Genomic DNA, 22,646 nt, shown 5'->3' with positions numbered 1-22,646 from the left:
CCATCCTCACATGGACAGCCACCAGGAGGGAGGCCTGGGAGCCGGTGCCAAGGACCGTGAGGTCCAGGCTGGGAAAGAGACTTGCCCGAAGTCCCACAGCTAGCTAGGGACGCCGCCAGCGGGCTTGGCTCCCACGGCAGGGTGTCGCCCCAGGTCCCGGGGAAGGATGAGGTCGTGCTAAGGAGCGGCCGAGGGGGCCGGGGTGGACCGCGCGTTACCTCGGAGGGGCGCCTTCCTCCAGAAGCCATCGCGGACCTCCACGTAGTCGTACCAGCACAGGCGGCTGCGGTACAGGTCCATGGACGTGAAGTTCAGGATGATCTAGAGGAAAAGGGGGGAGGGAGAGGGTGAGGTGGCTCCTCACACCTCATGGGCCTCACCCTCCATGACCGCTGTCCCGCTTTCGTGAGGCGGTTTGCTCTGGGTACTAAAGAGTTAAAGGTTCCAGCCGAAACCGGTTTGGCTCAGTGGGTAGAGCGTCGGCCTGCAGACTGAAAGGTCCCAGGTTCGATTCCGGTCGGGGGCATGTGCCTCAGTTGCGGGCACATCCCCAGTGGGGGATGTGCAGGAGGCAGCTGGTCGATGAATCTCTCTCATCGATGTTTCTAACTCTCTATACTAGGGGTGTCAAACTCAATCAGAGAAGGGGCCAAAATCTAAAATCCAGCCTAAATCGCGGGCCGAATGGTTTCCTGAACAGTCATAAACTGACAATGTCATAAACTGACAGCGGAGTGCAGTGATGACAGCGCGGTGCGGGCCACATTGCAAGGCCTGGCGGGCTGGATTTGGCCCGCGGGCCTTGTGTTTGACACATGTGCTCTATACTTTCCCTTCCTCTCGGTAAAAAAATCAATAAAATATAAAAAAAAAAAAAAAAAAAAAAAAAAAAAAGAGTTAAAGGTTCCAAAAAGGCGTTCCTGGTGCAGAAATATCACCCCTCCCCAGCCGTCTGCCTGGCCTGTTTCTGTCAGCATACTTCCAGGTACCACAGGCCAGTCCTCACTTAATAAAATGCATGGCCTGGGGAGCATGTGTGTGAGACCCGCAGGCTCAGTGTACTGATGCCCTTAGTAAGGAGCTGTTGCGTGGGGTGACACCTAGCTGTCCTTGTGGTCAGCTTAAATCATACAAATCACAGCACCTTTAGAGTAAGGTGACCAGACGTCCCGATTTTTAACAATTTGTCCCGTGCCCTGCGGCGTTTTAAAAAAGTCCCGATTTTTTTTAAAAAAAATCGGGACTTTTTTAAAACACCGCGGGATGCGGGACAAATTGTTAAAAATCAGGACTGTCCCGCCAAAAGCAGGACGTCTGGTCACCTTACTTTAGAGGGAAGAGGTCCCCTCAGTGAGAGGAAGGGCCCAGGCGGCTGGTGGCAGTGGGTGTCTGAAATGGGAAGGAAGGTTCTAGAGTAGGGGTGTCGAACTCAATTAGAGAAGGGGCCAAAATCTAAAATCCAGCCTAAATCGCTGGCCGAATGGTTTACTGAACAGTCATAAACTGACAATGTCATAAACTGACAGCGGAGTGCAGTGATGACAGCGCGGTGCGGGCCACATCGCAAGGCCTGGCGGGCTGGATTTGGCCCGCGGGCCTTGTGTTTGACACATGTGCTTTAGAGGGAAGAGGTCTCCTCCGTGAGAGGAGGACCCAGGCGGCAGGTGGCAGTGGGTGTCTGAAATGGGAAGGAAGGTTCTAGAGCGAAGCGGCACAGGGAGGACGGGCAGCCCCCCGTCATCACAGAGTACTCAACACTGGTTCTGGGCAGGGGTCATGCTCCCTGCAGAGGGGAACCCTTCCGATCGGAATCCCTCCCGGGGTGAGTTTAAGAAGCGTCCCTCTCAAGACGCTTAGGACTTAGAAGGATAACGCACATGGGCATGAAAAGATCACGTGGCGATAAAACTCAAGGCTCCAGTCACACAACCTGGGTTCGCATCCCCCTCGGTATTTCCTGCTGTGCGTCCTTGGGGAAGTCGCCCAACCTCTCTGAACTGCAGCTGCCTTGTGGGTAAAATGAAGAGGAACATTTCACCCTCACACAGTGCCTCCCAGGTCCAGGCACTGACATCAGTGTCTCCCACTGATGAGCTCATGTCAGCCTCTGAGCTCCTCATATGTTCGCCTAATGCTGGAGGATATCTGACACCTGGCTAAGCACCAGCTCTCCCAGCAGGAGTGCACATCCGTCCCTCGAAAAGCACACCTTTCAGGAGGGAAACGGCTTCCTTAGCAGTTCCCAGGATGGGCCCTAACGCCTGTTGTGTGTTCTCTGTCCGACAAGCAGAGACTCCCGGAACAGCTCGCCGTGACTGTGAGGCGTATGCAGTGGGCACACTGGCCCAAAAGGCCCACCCGCTAGGTGCCAGCTGGGTTCCCTGCTGGAGGAGAAGGGGACCCGAGGTCTGTCTCCCTCTGGATCACTGCAGAGTTCCAGACAGACGGAAAAAGGCCAGGATGAAAAAGATCCCAAAGCAGGTGCTGGACTGCGGCCCGCAGCCAGCGTCCAGCTGCGACCTGTGGCCGGTCAAGGAAGGGCTTCTCGCTCACGGTCACTCTCTAACACTGACCCGGTCAGAATTCTTGGTGATTCCAGTATCTGCCCAGATCAGTAACTTTCAACCGGTGTGCTGCAAGAATTTTTAAAACACACAATAACGGACTATTTATAGTCAGGGACACTGACCTCTTTTCCCGTAGACTGTCAAATAAAAAAAATAACAACAGCCAACACAACCATAGCTGTACGGTGTGAATGAATCAAAATTATGCTTATAAAAAAATTGTACTCAAAGGACTTGTATGCATGCATATAAGCCTAACCAATGGACACAGACAACGAGGGTGAGGGCATGAATCGGGGAGGGGGTTTGAGGGTAATGGGGGGATGAGGACACATATGTAATACCTTAATCAATAAAGAAATTATTTCTGAAAAAAATAAAATTTGCAAGAAAAAAGGGAATTAAAAAAATTATACTTATATTTGGCAAATTGGCAAAAAAAAAAAACATGTTTTTTTATGTGCCCAAGTTCAGTAATTAGTTTATGTGTGCCATGAGGTAAAAACGGGCGAAAATTGCTGACCTATATGATCTTTCCCATGTCCTGGCCTCTCTGCTCTGTGACCTCCTCTCTCTCCCTCTCTGTCTCTGCTATACAGAGCACAGATCCTAGACCTTATCACCCATAATCTCAAGTTCAAGGACCCCACTCTCCATCCACACACCCCATTTTTCCTGGCTCACTCCCTTTGAACACTGAGCCCAATCATCCTTCCAGTTGACCGCGACCTTCAATCCACTGAGCCTGCAGTTTGACTTACACCTCCAGATGCTCACATCCCTCCTTCCCCAGCTTAACCTCATAGTCCATCTTCTTCTTTTCCTTTGATTCATGAGTTTAAGTGTGTTTGTGTTCGGGAACCTTTTATTAATTGCGATACTCTGAGATGTTATTGAGAGAGATCCTATTCTATAAAGTGCACTGTATTATTCTCGATAATCCTTAATCATCATGAAGAGTATTACTATAAAATGTAAGCCCTAGCATATTGAAAAACTGAAGTTGAAAGTCTGTTCTAGCCCGTGTCTCATTCTTTTTAGAAAATGAGCAAATATGATCACAGAGGAAGTTTCATTCCCTACAGAATCCTCGGTGCATAGCATGTAGTAGTTACTTATACATATTTATTGAGTAGCATGTTGCTTTTAGAAATCTGTTCTATAGATATACTTGTCCCAGTGTATAATGATACATGTCAAGATATGTATGGTAGTGTTTGTGAAAACTTGGAAAAACCTAAATCAATATCCATCACTAGAGACCTGCAGGGGATGATTGAATGATTGAGTTAAGGGATACCAAGATGGTGGCCTGCTGAGCAGCCAGGAAAATGACCGAGGTAGACCTCTATGTGCTGACGTGGAATAATGACCATGATTTACTGTTGAGTGAAGGGCAAGTTACAGAAGACCATACACACATACACGAGCATCTAGAAGGTTCTGGAAGGACATCCCCAGTGTAACCAATGCTTAGTCACCTCTGAGGATTTGGAGAAGGATCAAAGGGAGAATATTCACTTTTTACCCTATTTCTATATTGCTAAAAATTTTACAACCTGCATATGTTATCTTATATCTAACGAACAACAAGGATCTTTTAAAGAGTTGCCGGATCGCCCTAACCAGTTTGGCTCAGTGGATAGAGCGTCGGCCTGAGAACTGAAAGATCCTAGGTTAAATTCCGGTCAAGGTCATGTACCTTGGTTGTGGGCACATCCCCAGTAGGAGCTGTGCAGGAGGCAGCTGATCGATGTTTCTCTTTCATCGATGTTTCTTACTCACTATCTCTCTCCCTTCCTCTCTGTAAAAAATCAATAAAATATATTAAAAAAAAAAAAAAAAGTTGCCAGATGGAAGGAGACATGCAGAGGGCCGAATGGGGGCACTCTGGCCTCTAAACTCACACCACCCCTAACCAGCACTCCACGTGGCCTCTCTGGGCCTGCCAATCAATGTTGCTCGGCAGCTGCACTCAGAACAGCAGCCACTGTCCCTCCGCCCACAGAAACAATCCTGGCTCTGTCCAGGGTAGATCAGTTCAGACCCTCTGAAGAAGAAACCACACATGCCCAGTCGGTGGAACCCAGAGGGCCCACCCAAGACCTCAGACGTGGCAGAGGGACCAGAGGCTGCCCCACACAGGAGGCCGAGACCTGTCCCGTGGGGAGGTGCAGCCTTGGCTATATTGAGACCGGAGGTGTCTAATTAAATGTTGTAACAACTTGTCATGTGGAAACAGCTGTGCTCTAGAGGCAGGGACACTGCCCGCTGCCAAAGAAAACCTGGCCAGCTCCACCACTTCCTGGCTAGTGGCTCTGGGCCCGTGGCCCGACTTCTTTGTGCCTCAGTGTCTTTGTCTGAAAGACGGAGGCGACCCTAATGGCTCCACTGGGGAGCTGGGAGATTAAGTGGGATACGGGGTGCAGAGCCTCTGGGTGCACCCCAAGTGTGGGAAGTACTCCTTATGTTTGTTGGATGCTCTCAAGGAGGAGTTGGGAGAACACGTCGGCTCTCAGGATCACACAGTCTGGCTCAGTATGGCCTCGACATACAATCTTAGGCCCATCCTTTACCTCCTCTGTGCCTCCATTTCCTTATTTGTAGGATGGTAATGGTACTAGTACCTCCTCAGAGGACTAAGGGGCAATATAGGTGATTAATTGAGGTAAATTAAATTAATATAGGTAAAAGTTGACAACAGTGTCTGACACATGTGCCATACATACAACTAACATATATATGTCACATGCATGTGCCATACATACAACTAACACATGTGTGTGTGTGTCGCATATACATACAACCATGTATGCTACTCCATAAATATTAATTTCAATACTGGAGTTGAGTTGGCTTGAGATATTTTGATATCTGAAATCCTGGAAGTAAGTCCAGAATCCTGGAAGTAAGAGGGAGGCAAATGGGCCCTGGGGAAGTCGGCCAGGGCTCGCCCATTAACAGGTGAAAACAGAGAATGGTAACAGCAGCTGACACTGACTAAACTCCTGCTGCGAGCTAGGCAGTGCTTTCTTTTCAAATCCTCACCTGAGGATGTGTTTATTGATTAGACAGAGAGAAACATCAATGTGAGAAAGAAACATCAATCGGTTGCCTCCCATATACGTCCCAACTGGGGATCAAACCTAAAACCTTTTGGTGTTCAGGACGACGCTCCAACTAGCTGAGCCACCCAGCCAGGGCTCGGGTACTCTGTCTCTGAAACTTACACCCTTAACCACTACTCTATGTGGCCTCCTCAGGCCTGCCAATCTATTTTGCATGCCCCCCCCCAAAAAAAACACTCAATCAAACAAGCATCAAAGTTCCCTCCATCCTCAGTGCCCCAGACCCTTCATTGCCTGAGAAGCAGGACTTAGAGGAGGGCCCAGCACAGGGAAGGGTCATCTCTGCCCATTAGCAGTGTTTCCCAACCTTCTCTAATGATGAGAATCACCTGGTGGAGTTGTTAAAACACAGATTCCTGAATCCCAACTAAGAAGTGCTAAACTAGAATTTTTGAGAACATATAGGTAAAATTGCATACCTAACTTAGTGCTCTGTATATAACATCTGTGTTAGAGCACTAGTTAAGTATACAATTTTACCTATATGTTCCCAAAAATTCTAGTTTAGCACTTCTTAGTTGGGATTCAGGAATCTGTGTTTTAACAACTCCACCAGGTGATTCTCATCATGAGAGAAGGTTGGGAAACACTGCATTAGAGGACAGAAGATAGCGGTCAGGGAAGGCATTGCATAGGAGGAAGACTGAAGAATCTTCCTTGCAGAATAGGCAGGATATGAGAAGGCAGGGATGGGAATGGGGGTGGATACTGGTAAATCCAAGAGGCCTCTTAAGTTTTTATCTTCTTGGCCCCCCTGCAACATGTGACCATGGTCTCCTGAGATCACGTTCCTGCTCCTACAGGCTGGCTTCGTTGCTTGAGAAACACTGTAAATCCTCCCCAGGGCAGCTGCTCACAATGTACATGCAGTACAGAGACGTGGGGACCCTCAAAGGAACTTCCCAAAGGGGCTCTTTCTCTGTGTGACATACCCCCACGAGTACAGTTGTATAGGGTAAGTTCACGTTTCTGGCCATAAGTGGAGAACTGGGAAGACAGTGGAAAAACAACCTCTCAGCAGCCAGAGAGATGTCAAAGTCCACCGGCTAACACAGGTGGGTTTATTTAAGGTCTGCTGTTGAAAGAGTGTAGACTTTGGAGTCAGACAGTCCTGGAATCGAGCGCTGGTTCCACCACAACTACTGTGTAAATTGGGGCAGATTTACTTACGCCCTTTGAGCCCCAGCTCCCTCATCTGTCCAGTAGGCATATCGGACCCACATCACAAAACTGTATGAGGAGTAATGAAATCTCCCATGTAATATGCTTGACAATTTGCCAGGCAGATAAGTGTTAACAAAGAGCGGCTGTTATTATTGTATGATGTCATCCTCTTCCAGCTACCCTGCCTTTGCGGGCCCTTTAAATGCTCTGTCCCCATGGTTCATTTTTTTTTATTTTTTTTATTTTTTTTATTGATTTCAGAGAGGAAAGGAGAGGGAGAGGGATATAGAAACATCAATGATAAGAGAATCATTGATCAGCTGCTTCCTGCACGCCCCCTACTGGGGATTGAGCCCAACACCTGGGCTTGCCCCCTTGACCGGAATTGAACCTGAGGCCTTTCAGTCAGCAGGCTGACACTCTCTCCATTGAGCCAAACTGGCTCCAGCCCCGGGGTTCATCTTAGATTCTCTTTACAACTCTAACAATTCATCCAGGGTAGTGGGTGGCTTTTATTTTTTGAATTTCTACAACTATGCACTGATTAACCTGGAATTTTTATCTGTAGACCACATCTCTCCCTGGACCTACTGGCAGGCCTCCAAAATAAGACGGGAAGTTTTCTGGGAATTACGGAGGGAGCAGGCTGGAGGCAAAGAGGCTCCTAGGGAAAGGCCATGAATCCACTAGAGACCATGGCCAGCCCACGCCAGCCTGAGCAACAGGGGAAGACGCAGATGCTGACCAACCTACCAAATCCCTGCTGACTCAGCCAACCTCCCGCACAGGAAAGCAAAGCTCAGATTATGCTCCTTGGGGCTGCCTCACACCCCTTTTCATCCATAATGATGATATGCTCAATAATCATTAAGTATTATTATGATTCTCTGCGGTGAGATTTCCTAAGGCTGAAACAGCGAGGACCCTCAGCAGAGAACTAGGAGAAGGCAGGGCACAGTCAGTACAAAACAGCAAAACGGACTGCAATGTTTGAGTTAGGTTCAGAACAAGAAGAAGAACACGGAAGGGATGGGTTCATTTTCGAGAGAAGATGGAAGAACGTTAAACTGAGAGAGATGACAGAATTGCTCAACCCTCAGTAGAAGTCTACTGCTAACAAAATAATCTTGCAACGGTAAAAATAAAAGAAGCATAGTTGGAAAGGAAATGGGAGCTCAGTAACAAAGAAGGAGAGAGTCAGGGAGCAAAGTTAACTCTGTGTCTAGGCTCAAAAATGACATCAGAGGACAGTCAAATAACTTGCAGATGTGATCAGCGTCTGCAACCTTGAGAACTCGGAAGGAACGCTTTCCCAACTTCAGAAGGGGGGGGTCTGTTATGTGTGCCTGTGTTCTGGGAGCAGGGGTTTGGAGTAAATTCTGGGAATTGCAAACCACTGAGCTGAATGTCAATCCCAATTAAATAGATGGACTGTGACCATTTAGAAAAGGAACACTTGATTACCAGGAGCCAATTCACTTGAAACAAGGCATGTCACAAATTTCACTTCCATTTTTGTGGGCCCTTTAAATGCTCTGTCCCCAGGGTTCATTTTTCCCCCCCAAAGGGGTTTTACTGACAAGGGGTCAGCGGACTTGTTTGGTAAGACCACCATTTACATAATAAGGTCTTATTAACCACTTCCTGTGACAGGGATATAAATATGATGAAGGTGTGATTTCAGAAGAAGCTCACATCCCAGTGAACTAGGGGGTGACCTGTGGCTGGATGGTAATGACATTAAATGGGGTCATAGCAGGTGGAATAACTCTGCCCAGAGCCTGCCCATGAACGGGTCAAGGTCAGTTCAGAGGGAGATCTTAACTCTGCTTTGATTCATGTCCTGTTCAATAGTTTGATCAAAGACCCAGTTCTGAAGTCCTAGAAGGCCATGCATATCAGAATGAAAGGGATGGCTAGCAGGGGTCCTCAAACTTTTTAAAGTGGGGGCCAGATCACGGTCCCTCAGAGAGCTGGAGGGCCGGACTATATGAACTACTAATTCCTACTGTAACACCTCGGCTGCGCTCACTGCCCAAAAAACCTGGCGGGCCGGATCAGACTCCTCTGCGGGCCGCATGTGGCCCGCGGGCCGTAGTTTGAAGACCCCTGTTAGAGAATGCAGTTTTGATTCAAAATGATATTGAGTGCTGTTGGGTTGAACAATGTCACCATACATAAAGTCTAATCCAGTTCAAGACCCCGCAAGGCTGCAGTAGGACAGTAAGCACCATGTTCCAACCCAGGAAAATAAAGTCTTAGGACTCTTGGGAGCAATGAAAATACAAAGGACATGAAGCTCCCGAGTTGGGTGGGAAGTCTATAGTCCATGTATAGAAAAGCCTGTGAATGGATCTCAGAAACACTGAGAAAAGTGCCTGACATACAGGGAGTGCTATCTGGGAGCTAGCCAAGCCCCTCCTCACTAATGCTGCGTCATTCTTGTGGGGTGGATGGGTTTATGGTCCTCAGGCAGGTCTCTCCCAGCCACGCTGACTGTGTGCTGCCCCGCTGCGGTCCTGGCAGAAGAGGGATGCTCAGTTACCTTCTCCCCGGGTGTGACGGAGATGCGCCATACGCAGTGCATGTGGGCGGAGTAGCCGTTGGGGTACTCGGGAGAGGAGAAGTTGCCTGTGCTGTCTTGCAGGGTCTCTCCGCAGGCTGCCAAGGAAAGGAAACAACTGAGTGGCTGGCAGCAGGGGCCCAATCCCCCCTGAACTTCTGGCTTCCCCACCCTGAGCCCTGGCATCTTTGCAGGAGAGGAAAATAGCTCAGGAGTGGGGAGTCTGGGATGGTCTTGTCCCTTTAAGATCCAGCCCTTTCTCCTCACAGATAAGCTCACACCATCCTACCTCCCCGCCTAGTGCTGCAGGATGTCCTGTTGTCAAGGCAACTAGGTTCCAGCGTTAAGGTCAGGCTCCTTTTGGTGAGCCTCACGCGTCCCCACTCCCTGAGAATTGCTCTGCTCTCTCCATTTTCTGCTCCTGGTATCCCCCTTCCCCCCGCCCCCAAGATCCTCAGAAGGTGAGTGGCTCAGTGTTTCACCATCACCTATTCCTATCCCCGGTTTGGTCCATACTGCCCCTCCCTGAGGGCCCCTCCACCAAGCAGCCCCAGTCTTCTCTGAGGCTCCCCTTTAACTTCCTTGGCTCCAGGTCCTAGGCTCTGCCTGCCTGGGGCCCCGCTCTCTGCTCCTCTCCAGCTCATCCCGCTCTGCCCCGACCTGGACACTTGTAGAGCTTGCGGGCCTGGGCGATGTCCCCCTTGCTGAGCCGAGTCCTTTGGCCGATGGGAGGCTTCACCCCGTTCACCTCGTACTTGGGAACAATGGTGTCCAGGAAGATGCCCCTGAGGAGGACAAGCCCGACCTGGGTGAGAAGCTGACGGAAGGAGGGGTGGCATGTCTGTGTGCACCCAAGGTCACGACCCTGCCAGCGCCCAGACATTCCTCAGCAGGGTCAGGGACGGGTGGAGACATCTCACCCTGTCATTATGCTGCCCACTGACCAGCAGCCACCCTGCTCCGTGGCAGCCACAGCACAGGAGCCTGGGGGAGCCCCGGGGACACTTTGGGGGGCCAGGGACACAGGCCCAGGATGCCCCGGGGACCCACCGGTGCCAAGCTCAGTGAGGCCCTGACTCCAAGCACCAGGAGAGCGTTGGGTGTGCCTCCAGCCCCTGCTGCTGCAGCCCCTGGGCCGACTCAGCCCTGGCTGCACTTCTCCCAGGGTGACCCGGTGCCAACGCTTCTCCCTGTTGGCACGGCTGCTTCTGGCAGCACCTGGGACAAGGCCAAAGGGCAGGTTCCACCGTGGCCCGAACAGACCCTGGGGACAGCCCCACCATCAGTCCTCCTGTCCTCCCAGTTCCTGCCTTCACAGGCCTGGGTGTTTCCGTCTGGGAGGAGGGGAAGCAGGCAGCCCTGCACCTCCCCAGGGCCCCTGACTCACACAGCTGGGGGGGACTCAGCAGGAGGCGGGGAGGGATGTGGTGGGAAATGTATGGGGGGGCTGTGGGCGTGGGGGACAGGATGACCTCACCGCCCTTCCTTGGTCTCTGTCCCTCAGGTCTGGAGGCAGGAAGAGCGGGTCCAGAAGGAGATCTGAGGACAGGGGGAGGGAGGGTGGCGTGGGGGGGGAGGGCTGGGGGAGGACTGCTGTCTGGGATAGAGCTGGAGCGGGGGGGGGGGGGAGGGGGGGGGGCGGGGGCAGAGAGAGGATGAGGAAAGCCAGGCCTGGGAAAAGCCAGGCAGGAAGGAGTGTGAGAAGGATGAGGGTCGGTTCCCACACTAGGCTAACGAGAAACTGGGGTGGGGATGGCTGGCCCGTTACCTCCGGGTTCCAGCAGTGGCTTTGGGAACCTGGGCTCAGAATAAGAGTAGGTGTGTATGTGCTTGTCAGGTGGTGAGGGGGCTGATCAAGGGCAGGAGCTGGTCTCAGTGCAAGTTAGCCCATTACAAAAAGGCAGACAGATCAGGAAAACCAGCCCCCTCGGGTCTCAGCAGAGGGGTACCCCAGCTCCTTTGGGCAGACAGTTCTGGGCCACAGCGCACACCGCTGGCAGAGTAGCTGGATTTCAGCCCCATGGGTCAGCTGCCCTCAGCGTGCACAGCTCTAGGTGAAGCACCCAGGCTGTGTGAGTCCGGGCCCTGCATGGGCCCAGGCAGCACCCATGGGTCCTCTGCTTGGGGGCTGCAACTGCTCAGGGCCCACTCTTGCCCTTGCTGACAACCCCAGCGGGGCAGCTTGGTGCACAGTGGGAGGCCCCAGGGGGCAGGACAGACTCTCACCTGGAGAACGTGTTGCGGGCATAGTGCATGATGCTGTCAAAATCGTAGGTCTCCCCCAGGGACTCTACCTCCTGGACCTCCATCTTCAGGAAGTTATACTCCTGCCCTGAGAAAAACCACGGAAAGGGGGTGGGGGTGGGAGGAGGCAGATCTGTGTGGGACACGGGGTGGGAAACGGGGTCCTCCCTGTACTTGCGAGGTGCCCCCCTACCTGAGGGTCCCGGGGAGCAGCCAAGGAAAGCCTGGGGGGGAGGGGCAGAGGGGCGGGGTGAAGGAGGACTTGCTGCGGGGAAGGCTCCAGGGAGTATGGGGAGGAAGCACCCATTTCTAGAACCACAGCGAGATGAAAGCTGTGAGGAGTGGAGGAGGCTGGGGAGAGAGGGCGGAAACAGGAAGGGAGGGAAGAGAGCACATAGCCAGGAGAAGGGAGAGGGGAAATAACCCTTGGAGGACAGCAGCGGCAAAGAGCAGAAAAGACTGAGTAAAAGTGACAAGAAAGACTCAGACAGCATGGGAGTGGGCTGACCCCTCCCCAAATTCCACCCTGAGGGCCAGCGGGGTTCTGGCTGCTGCGGATGGTTCCTGTGTCCAGGACCTGGGGACGTGTGGTGGGGGCGGGGGAGAGAGTAGCTCACAACGGATCTGTGGTCCCTGAGCTGTACAGGCTGGAGCAGATGCCTCAGGGGTGGGGTCTGGGCCAACCTGGGCCCTAGGCCGGGCTGGGACTACAGGCTGAGTTGATCAAAGGGTGATGGCTAGAGGGCGCAGCTGCCACCCCCGGCAGGGGCCCTGGGGAAGGGGCTGGGGCCGGAGCCCCGGCGTCCCGCCCCCCAGGCCCAAGTGCCTACCTGGCTGGATGTTCTCGCGCACGATGGAGACGTGGCGGTCCCGGTCGGGCCGCGTGTGCTCGTGCCAGAAGCCGATGACGTGGCCCAGCTCGTGCACCACGATCCCGAACTTGTCGCAGTTCTTGCCGATGGAGATGGCCTGCGGGCCCCCACCGCGGCGACCCACGTAGGAGCAGCACCTGGAGGGCGGGGCCAGCTCAGGGGGGCGGTCCCGAGCTGGGGGAGTGCATCCACTCAGGGGCCGGGCCAGGCTGCCAGGGGGGCGGGGAGCGGAGGGCAGGGGCGGGGCTGCGCAGGTGTGTGTGCTGGCGTCACAGCCACGTCACAGCCACGTCGGGGGTGGGGGTGGGGGAGGAAGGCATTCCTGGGGAGATGCCTCCAGGCAGGAGGGGGCATGGGCGCGGGGCTGGGAAGCAGGTGGGGCAGCTGCAGGGCCCAGGGCAGAGCATGGGTTGGGGCCATGGCTGAGGGTACACTGCCCAGGGGCCCCTGCTCACCCGCACGGTCGGTAGGTGAAGACGATGTAGCTGTCCTCATCGGTGCGCTCCAGGAAGGTGACACAGGTGTGCTTCTCCCAGTGCCGCATGGCCTGCCGGAACACGGCCCTCTGGCTGCCTGCGGGGGCAGGGGCAGCCGGGCGGTCACATGGGCCAGTGAGCCTGCCTCCCTCCACCCACTGATCAGAGTCCCCGCCTGGGCTGCTCACCGGTGAAGTTTCCCCCAATGACAAAGGGGATCACCCCATCGGGCCACACGCGCTCCGGCCTGGACGTGGCCGCCCGCCGGCTCCGGGACCTGCTTCTCCACCTCCCCGGGCTTCTCCTCTGAGGCTGCCCGTTAGCCGGCTGGCAGCTGGCGGCAGAGGAGTTTCCTGGCGTGGAAATAATAAGACATCGGTAGCAAGTGAGTGAAGCAGGGGAGAGAGAACCAAATAACAATCATTGTTCATTTGAGGAATTCCAGATTTACCCATTTACTGCCATTTATTTGTAGCTCCCCCCCCCCCAAAAAAAAAAATCAGTACCCTTAACGCTTCCTTTTTTTCTAAGAGCTGCAACAATTTGAAATTTAACTTAAAACCGACTTTAATTGTAGAGCGTTACCCACCCTTTAAACCACATCTAAATTTACTTTCGTAAGTAGTACTTCATATTTACCTCCTAGATTGAGGTTCGGTGTTTTTCATTTTATCTGCCGTGTCCAGGGTTAAACATTTATGACACCCCCTTTTTAAAAGTTACTCAGTTTTCAGAATATGTAACTAAAAGCAAAGCGCTGCATTAGATTATTAGGGTGATTCAAACACGACCGAGGTTTTGCCCTTGCCGTTAGGGAGTGTGTAATACTCTAGCTGGTAGGAGGAATGAGACAGGTACTCTCAGGTAATTCCAGAACAAGTTAGAAGATGTAAAAACCAGTCTCAACATGGCCTCTTCCGTGTACCCTTGGTTCCCTCCGCTCTTTCATGCCGCTCGCTGACAGGGCAGTGAGAAATCTGAGTCACTCAACAATCACCTTCCCGGTGGAGGGCCGACAAGGTTGTGAGCAAGTATGCTTCCCTGTCTACTGAGCACCACAGTTTCTGCATCTCTGGGCTTTTTTCTGTTGGAGGTTTTGCTGTATAAAAGGCTGCCCTTTCCCCGCAGCACTGAGGTGCTGTCTGCTGTTCATATGCACAAGAGGCTGGTGATGTGTCTTGTGGAGAAAATACAGGTAACAGATAAGCCTCAGTCAGGCATGAGTCAGTGCTGTTGGCCAGGAGTTCAACGCCAATGAATCAGCTGCATGTGAAAAGGGGTGTCTCCAAACAGAAACATACAGAAGACAGGGCTCCATGTATAGATGAGTTATGAAAACTTTGTGACCACAGGCTCACAGGAACTTAGCTGTATTTCTCTCGGTGTTCGCTAATGCAGTGTTCAAAGTGACTTAACAGAGTGGCTATACAGTTATTCCCTAACTTCATGCGTAGCTGCCACAGACAGTGAGGGTTGGCTGTAACGAAACAAGGGGACAATGGGGTACTGGGAACTGGGGACCCGAGACTGGGAAATGTTCCTTCTCGTCCAATAAACCTTCATGTTTGTGGCACATGTAGAACTTGAAATATTCTTTTAAGTATTCCCAAGTACTCGTTCTCATTGGACACAGGAGCTCTCTGGGATGGGCAGGAAGTGTCAGGATCTACCTTTGACAGATGAGGAAATGAAGGCCAAAGTCACATGACGGGTTAGTGGCAGCCTAGGTGATCCAGCTCCTCCATTCTGCTCTCAGGTAATTCTGGAACACGTTGTCCCCTGTCTATTAGTTCCCACTAAGGCTGAGAAAGACTTGCTAGTTACCAGGCCATCCTCCAAGGTCAGCGGCTCGGTGGGATAGTTTGATTTTTCACTCCATGAACTGCCCGTGCAAGGGCAGCTGGACAAGACAACGGCCTGGCACCAGCAGAGTGTGCCCAGAACAGGCTCCAAGGGAGCATCCGCACCCTTTGGTAATAGGAGACCGACCGTGCTCCAGGGCAATGAGAAGGTGGACAGAAGTGAGCTGTGCCGGCCTCATCCTTCCCATCCCCTCGCCCACTCACAAGTACCAGGTGGGTTGGTAGGTGTTTGGACCACATTCAGGGATAAGAAGGGCCCATCCCTGACCTTGAATACCTTGGAGTCCAGCTGGAAAGGCAGGCACACAAACTAATTGTTGCAATGTAGTGCAATAAGTGAGATGCTAACAATGTAAGTGCAGAGCAGAGAGAGCATGGAAAATGGAGACACAGTCATGGTGGGCGGGGGGGCGGGGGGTGGTGTTCAGGGAAGTTTTCACAAGAGAAACTCTTACAATGGGCCTTGGAGGATGCAAGAAGCTTGCAAAGTGGGAGCAGGGGGAGAAGCCAGGAGGCCAGGAGGGTCCCAGTTTCTCCAATTCTGGAACCCATTTCTTTCTTTCTTTTTTTTAATTGTTTTTTTTTACAGAGAGGAAGGGAGAGGGATAGAGAGTCAGAAACATCGATGAGAGAGAAACATCCATCAGCTGCCTCCTGCACACACCCCCACTGGGGATGTGCCTGCAACCAATGTACATGCCCTTGACTGGAACCAAACCCGGGACCCCTCAGTCCGCAGGCTGACGCTCCATCCACTGAGCCAAACTGGCCAGGGCTGGAACCCATTTCTGAGACACAGGAGGGCCGGTGCGTACCCAGCGTACCTGCAGCTGTGACGGAAGACCTGCGCATCGTACGCTGTCTGAAGTCCGAGGCCTGTTGCACCTGGAAGGCCCTCAGGTCCTCCTCATCCAGGGCGATGTCGCCGAGGAAGGCAGCTAGAGGGAAGAAAAAAGCCCAGGTGCCCAGTGAGTCCTCCTACCCAGCACTGACAGCCCCAAGCCTGTGGGCACACCCCAGCCTCCACAGCAACGTCACTCCCAACCCTGAGGAAGGAGGACAGCGGGGGGATCCTTAGGGAGACTCGTGCTTCCTTTTCAGTTGGGATCCCAGGGGAACTGATGCCCAGCCCCTAGCTCCACGAAAACACAGTTATGTCCTTTACCCCAGCGTTCTTTCGCAGATACTTAGTAAGTACCCACAGTGGGCCAAGCACCGCTCCAGTGATTAGCAAGACAGATGAGGTCCCTGCTCGCGTGGAGCTGACCTTCAACAACACACAAGTAAACAAAATACTGGGTTTGAGAATTCCAGACGGTGGTGGGTGCTATGAAGGAAACGGAAGGTCAGATGGTCGAGTGTCTACTTAGTGGGCTCATAGCTTTGGCCCTGTGCTGAGCATGTGGTAATCACTCCACAGAGGCTGTGTCAGTCATAACGAGGGGAGGATGGGAATAAAAAGTGGGATCGGAACTTCAGGAGGACCGGGACACGTGATGGGAGCTTCCCAGCCAGGAGGGAAAGGGTTAATAGCTCAAGTGACTTCTGTTCAGTCTCAGGGTCCCCCCTAGGGAGTAAGAAAGCACTGGGGGGAAGGAGCTCCCAGTGATTCTGGAGAGATGGGCTAAACAGTCTATCTGCTTTTTGGGAAATCAGGAGCAAGAGGAAGCAGGCCGCTGAGCTGAGCGCTCTGGAAGGAGCTCAGACTCCAGCTTCACGCAGGGCTGGGGTTGGAGGGGCGGGGAGGGGGGGGCGGGTGCAGGAGGCGGAGCAGAGGGCAGCTTCCCTGCAGCTCCACCCTGGCAACATCTGCTTCTCATCCAGTGCTACAAGGGCCTGGTGGGCAGCATGACACGAGTTGTTTTAACCTTGAGGCCTTGCACACACAAAGGTTCCTCCTCCCCAGATGGCCAGCCGGCTGGGGACACACACACACACACACACACACACACACACAGAATCAAGACACACAGGTTTAGTGCTCCTACCGACACAGGGTGACATCCACACCCATGCCATCAAACACGGAGCTCCGCAAAGAACACCCCTGCACACGTGACCAGTGCCCGCACCTCCCTGAAAGGCGCCCGGCCCTGGCTAATGGTGGTCCAGGTGAAACATCACGTCACTGTGCTTTGGGCCTGCAAACACGTGCTCACAGGCCCACACTCTCCCGTAGCTTGTGACCTGGAGCCGGACCGGCGAGCGTGGGAGTGACTTGAGCAGTTATATTGAGGTCAACTCTCCCTTTTACAGAAACTGAGGCCCAGGGGGGAAATGACTTAACCAAGACCATGCTGACAGACACTAGGCAGGCAGGATTTATAATTCAGGCCTCCTGGTTCCCAGTTCAGTGCTTACTGCACTCAAGGTCATTACTTTGGTAAAACCCATAAATGTAAATACATATACACAAAAACAGACACACACACACACACACACATCCACCAAAAAATACACACACGGTCACAGACAGTCCCAAAAAACACATGTACAAGCTCCAGCACACACAAACTGACTAGGTTCTGAACTCATTGAGCCAGTAACAGTAGCGATAATGACTCCTGTCTACTAATAATTGTCAAAATTTGTGTGGTGTTTTCCAGTTGACAAAGTACTTTCACATTATTAAAGCATTCATTTAATCCTGGCCCACCTAGTACATGCCCATTAAGCCATTCTCCACCTATTTGCCTATGAGTGTCCCATTACAAACTCATGGAGAGATACCCTCCCTGACTTTACTTTTTATTATTATTTTTTTAAAATATATTTTTATTGACTTCAGAGAGGAAGAGACATAGAAAAATCAACAACGAAAGAGAATCACCCATCAGCTGCCCCCCTCATGCCCCTTACTGGGGATCAAGCCCGCAACCTGGGCATGTGCCCTTGACCGGAATCGAACCTGGGACCCTTCAGTTCATAGGCCGACGCTCAATCCTCTGAATCAAACCAGCCAGGGCTAACCTCCCTGACTTTAGAGATCAGAATACTTGGGCCTACGAGGGGAAATGACTTGTCCAAAGTCACCAGCCCATAAATGACCCAATGTGTCTTCCACCACATGGAAAAGATTCTCCTATTTAAAATGCTACCCCTGGCTCAGCAACTGATGGGACAGCAACAGAAGACACTTCTCCGCTGGGACATGCAAAGGCAGACTTAGCAAGGACGTGGGATGGGAGGTTCATCCCAAGGCAGCAGTGGTGGGTTTCTACATGCCAACATTCACACAGGCCCTCACGGGCCACATGAACGCCCCCAGACACTGCGCTCCCAGGCTCATGTACCCACACCACAGACAACACATACACACATGTGGCTGGACATGTAGACTCCTCTCTGGACACAGCAACGAAGAGCAAGGTCTTTGGAGTCAGGCAAATCTGTCTTTGAATCCTAACTTGGCTACTTCTGGCTGACAAGTCATAGAGACTTCTAAACCTCAATTTTCTCTTATATTTAGAGGAGCTAAATATCCTACGGTTTATTGACATGAAAGAAGGCATATAAATGAAGCACCTAGCACAAAGCCTGGAGCATAGTAAGCACCCAGTAAATGGACACTGTTAATATTACCCTAATTATAATCCCATAAGCTCCAGTTCCACTCTCCACTTTCTGAGGGAACACTGGTTCACCCACAGGGGCCTCCTGGCTGAGTGGAGCCCGAGTGCTCAGAACTGGGCTGGCCTGTGGGACTAGGGCAGTGAGGAGGCCAGTGGAAGGCTGGACAGGCCCTGGGCTGGCCACAGAGCTCATCTGCATAACCAGTGTGCCCTGGGGTGGGGATGTCATGACTGAAGAATGCGTGGGAACTGTGGGGGCGGGGAGAGATGAGGTGGGCAGGAGAGCCTGATGGCCAGGAGCTAGGCCTGAAGACCCTGCCCATGTGAGCTCCCCACTGGGGACTCTAGGAAATCTGGATGCTGGGGCGTTCTGGACTCCCTTCCTTTTATGGGAAAAAGCCCTGGGGTCAAGGTCAGGACAGTAGTTGTTTTCAACATGGAATCGAAAGTCTTTGTTTTGTTTCCTGGCTGTACACTGGCCAGGAGCACTCACGGCTGCTCCATCACGGGGTCTCAGGAGTAAGAGGGAAAAGAAGAGAGCCCACTGGACCCCAAGAACCCATCCTTCAGGTTGGCCTCTTGACCTTACAGTCTCTTCCTCCGGGGTGTGGCAAGGCACCTCTTTAGGAGGGGACAGAGAGGAGCTTCTGGTGAGATGAAACCCCAGCGCCATGTGTACTGGGCATACACAGGCCCATCACACAAGTGCAAGCTTCCGGCTGGGACAAGGCGTGTTCAAGCCCCCACAAATGTCTGTAGGTCATCACAACTGTCCTCTATGCACAAGGGGCATATGTGCACACGCATGCACTCGGGGGTACACACACGGACAGCTGAAGAGAAGACTTGCCCACAAACCAGGGGCACGTGCACCAATGTGCAAAAACACACTCCACCGCTTTTCCTAGGGAGCCCTAGTATTTCCATGCACGCAAATAACGGCATGTGCATACCCCGCTTCCTAGGCCAGGCCACCAGAGGAGAAGGGCGCCTTTAGAGATCGTGTGTGTGGGACACAGGTAGGTGATTAGTGGATTCCTCTGGATATCCTTCGGAGGCCCTCAGTGGCCTGAGGAATAACATATTCTACTCCTCCCTCTTCCCTCACCCCCAAAATCTTCGGAGAAACCAGACTGTTTGAGAGTTCCTTCTCCCTGGGGAGTCCCATTGGGGCCCCTCCATCTGGAGCCGAGGGATACTGGAAGTCTTCTCCGCCTCCCTTGGGGCACGTAAAAGAGAGGGTGACTCAGGGGCAGGGGCACGAGTGGGTAGGTGATTCACTCAGAGTGTCTGGAGGGGGAATGTGGTCTGGCAGCAGAAGAGATTGCAGCATCCTAAGCTGGGCCTCGAGGCTTCCGGGGTGAGAGCGGTGGTGAGGGCTGGCGAGCTAATGGCCCACCTCCCCTCCCAAAGCGGACCTCCGAGCTGCCAGGGGAGGCTGAGGTAAGGCCCTCGCTGGCTAGGGAGCGGCCCTAGGGTCGTCCCTGCTTATGGGAGCAACTGGGTCCCAGTTCCTGCCTCCACGTCTCTCCCAGTGCCCTGCAAGTCACTGGGCAGCCACATGGAGCTGGGTGTCTCGGGCAAGGACCCCCTTGATGGCCTGGCAACCTAACATAGACGAAATCAGGACTCGAGATCTCCCTGGGCAAGAGTGAGTGAGCAAAAGAGTGTGTGTGTGTGGAGGGGGGATGGGGGGGAAGCACGGGGGGGCGGTGCTCAATGAAACCAGCTCCCAGCACTCACACACACACACACACACACACACACACCAGCTCGGTGTCCTGCCTATTGCTCTGGTTTTGCCCAGCAGACCCAGAAACCTCTCCAGGGCAGGAAGGGTCTAACTTTTGCCCTTGCTGCAGAGTTGTGTCTGCAGTAAGGGCAAATTGTGTTGTGCCTGACAGTAATAGCAAGAGGTGACCTCAAAGGAAGCAGCCTGGCTATCCTGAGAGATCGCAGGTGAGCCAGGAGAATCAATGGGGCTTTCATTCCTGGTCCTCTGTGTGCAAGGAGGAGAAGCGGGGAGAGGAGAGACCTGGGGGAGGGTCCTGTGAGCAGGGGGAAGCAGGCACATCAGGTGCATCCGAAGGAAGGGCAAGCATACCTTGGGGATATCGCAGGTTTAGTTCCAGACCCCCACAATCAAGTCAATACCACAATAAAGCGAGCCAGGTGGAAACTTTGGTCCCTCGGGGCATATAATAGTTACGTTTACGCTATGGTGCAATCTATTAAGTATGCAATAGCGTTGTGTCTAAAAAGGTACATACCTTCACTGAAAATGTTTTAATACTAAAAAATGCCAAGCATCACCTGAGTCTATTGGGAAAATGGCACTGATAAACTTGCTTGACAAAGGGTGTCACAAACTTGCAATTTGTTACAAGCACAGTATCTGCAGAGCCCAGGAAAAGGAGGGGTGCCTGCAGAGCCGCCTCCAACCTGGAGGCCAGGGATCAGAGGGAGCCAGAGGCAGTGTCTGGCAGGAGGCACAGAGAGAAGCGCCTGGGGACCTGAGGTCTGAGGCTGTGGGTGTGGGGTCTTAAGGATTCTGGCGGGAGGCAGGGCTACACCGGTCACACCCAGGAGGGAGGCCTGGTCTGACCCTGGTTCTTGGCCTTGTCACACTCCGGGGCCCTCTCAGCCACCCTCCTGCCTGGCTCGGCTCCCCACCAGCCTCACTTCACCCTGGGGTAGAGCTTTCTCCAGAACCCTTGTTTGAAGTTCCAAGTCAGCCAGCCCCACCCTCACATGAAATCTGAGCCTGGGGATAAAGCCCTCAGCCTCCCGCTGCTCTGAAAATCACTCCCCGCTTCCAACCAGTAGTGAAATGTGTCAGATTGACTTCCTACCCATTCTGTAAGGCCCTGCTCCAGCCTGCCTCCTCCAAACCTTCCCAGCCTGCTCTGCTCCCTGTGTCTCCACCGCCACCACCACCACACCCGGCTGCAGAGGGGCGGGAAGCTCCTTGAGCCTTCAGGGTCTCTCCCTCCAAGGGAGCACACACACATCTTGGCTGGTGCTGCTGGTTCCGTCCCCATGTATTTTCCCCTCCTGGACAGCAAGGTCCTTGAGGGCAGGGGCCATGCCTGATATTTCTGTGTCTCCCACAACTTCGAGCCCACGGCCTGACACACAGTAGGCATTCGGTAAATGTAGATCAGTTGAGTGAGTGACAAAAGACAGAGTCAGGGGCACACTCACTTTTCCTGAGAACTAAGCCCATCCGCTCCAAGAAGAAGAAGAAGAAGAAGAAGAAGAAGAAGAAGAAGAAGAAGAAGAAGAAGAAGAAGAAGAAGGAGGGAGAGTGTGGGGCACAGAAAACGGAGTAGACAGCCGACATTTATTTAATGCTTATTTATTATTTATTTAGCGTGTTTTAAGCTGCAATAAGTGTTTTATGTATGTTCTCGTATTTACCCCTTACCACCCACTCTGCGGAGAGGTGTCCTGTCAGTTCCACTTTACAGGTGAGAAAAGTGACGTTTCACAGGTGCTAATTAACACCCCCAAGGTGGTACACCTCATGAGCTGAGGACCCAGGACTGACAGCGAGGTCTGCCTGCCCACGCTCTGTCCACTCCGCCTCACGCCCACTCGAGGCCCAGTGAGAAGGATGACAGCTGACTCCGCGGTTTACCCGCAGCCCGGCAGGGGTGGAGGACGAAGGGCGGAGGGATTCGGTTTCTCCTCTTCCCACAGGAAGGGGTTCCTATTCTGCAGCTTTCTGTGATCCATCCACCCAAGAGGAGTCCCCAGGGTCAGGATTACCTGCCCCCTCCGGCCCCTTGTGCCACCCACAGGCACGCCTCGAAGCCCAGGAGCTGTGCCACTCACTGCCTCTGGCTCTGGCTCTTTGGAGGAAGGCTGAAGTCAGAGGCAGGAAGGCAAGGAAAGGCTCTGCTATCTTATGCCCTGTGTGTTCTCTTGTCCCAAGCAGCCTGTGCGGGGTCATCGGATCAGGCAAATAGCCGGGGTGCCTGGCCATCTGGTCACTACTGGGGCAGGACCTCTCTGGGCCTAGCAGGAGTGAAGAGGTTACACAGAGTCTTCACGGACAAAGAACACACACACACACACACACACACAGCCCTGACCTCATCTAATAGCTCTCTCCAGTGTCTATGGCCCGAGAGAGCTGAAATGCAGTTGTCTGAGTTTTCTGGGTTTCCCGCAGCTGGGCCTCGGTGGGAGCTCC

The 22,646-nt window shown here is 52.9% G+C and overlaps 1 protein-coding gene across 4 annotated transcripts in view; it reads right to left on the bottom strand.

Annotated features, from left to right (window-relative positions):
* Positions 1–22,646, bottom strand: part of BMP1 (bone morphogenetic protein 1) — a 41,263-nt gene that overhangs the window by 17,653 nt on the left and 964 nt on the right. For 2 of the 4 annotated variants that reach the window (XR_014795068.1, XM_084884438.1), the window contains exons 2-9: positions 15,701–15,814; positions 13,203–13,367; positions 12,994–13,111; positions 12,497–12,675; positions 11,649–11,754; positions 10,083–10,207; positions 9,405–9,520; positions 219–321 (exon numbers count right to left, since the gene is read on the bottom strand). Coding sequence is in view for 3 of the 4 variants with exons in the window: in XM_084884438.1 (XP_084740564.1) it covers positions 219–321; positions 9,405–9,520; positions 10,083–10,207; positions 11,649–11,754; positions 12,497–12,675; positions 12,994–13,111; positions 13,203–13,367; positions 15,701–15,814 (1,026 nt within the window). In the remaining variant the exon portion in view is untranslated. Of the gene's footprint in view, positions 1–218; positions 322–9,404; positions 9,521–10,082; positions 10,208–11,648; positions 11,755–12,496; positions 12,713–12,993; positions 13,112–13,202; positions 13,368–15,691; positions 15,815–22,646 lie in introns of those variants that run through there. The other 2 variants (XM_084884439.1, XM_084884440.1) reach the window with 2 other exon arrangements.

The sequence above is a fragment of the Pipistrellus hanaki genome (assembly GCF_964339955.1).
Source record: "Pipistrellus hanaki genome assembly, chromosome: 5".
NCBI lineage: Eukaryota > Metazoa > Chordata > Mammalia > Chiroptera > Vespertilionidae > Pipistrellus > Pipistrellus hanaki.
Note: the sequence above shows the minus strand (reverse complement) of the source record. Positions and strands in the feature narration are given on the sequence as shown.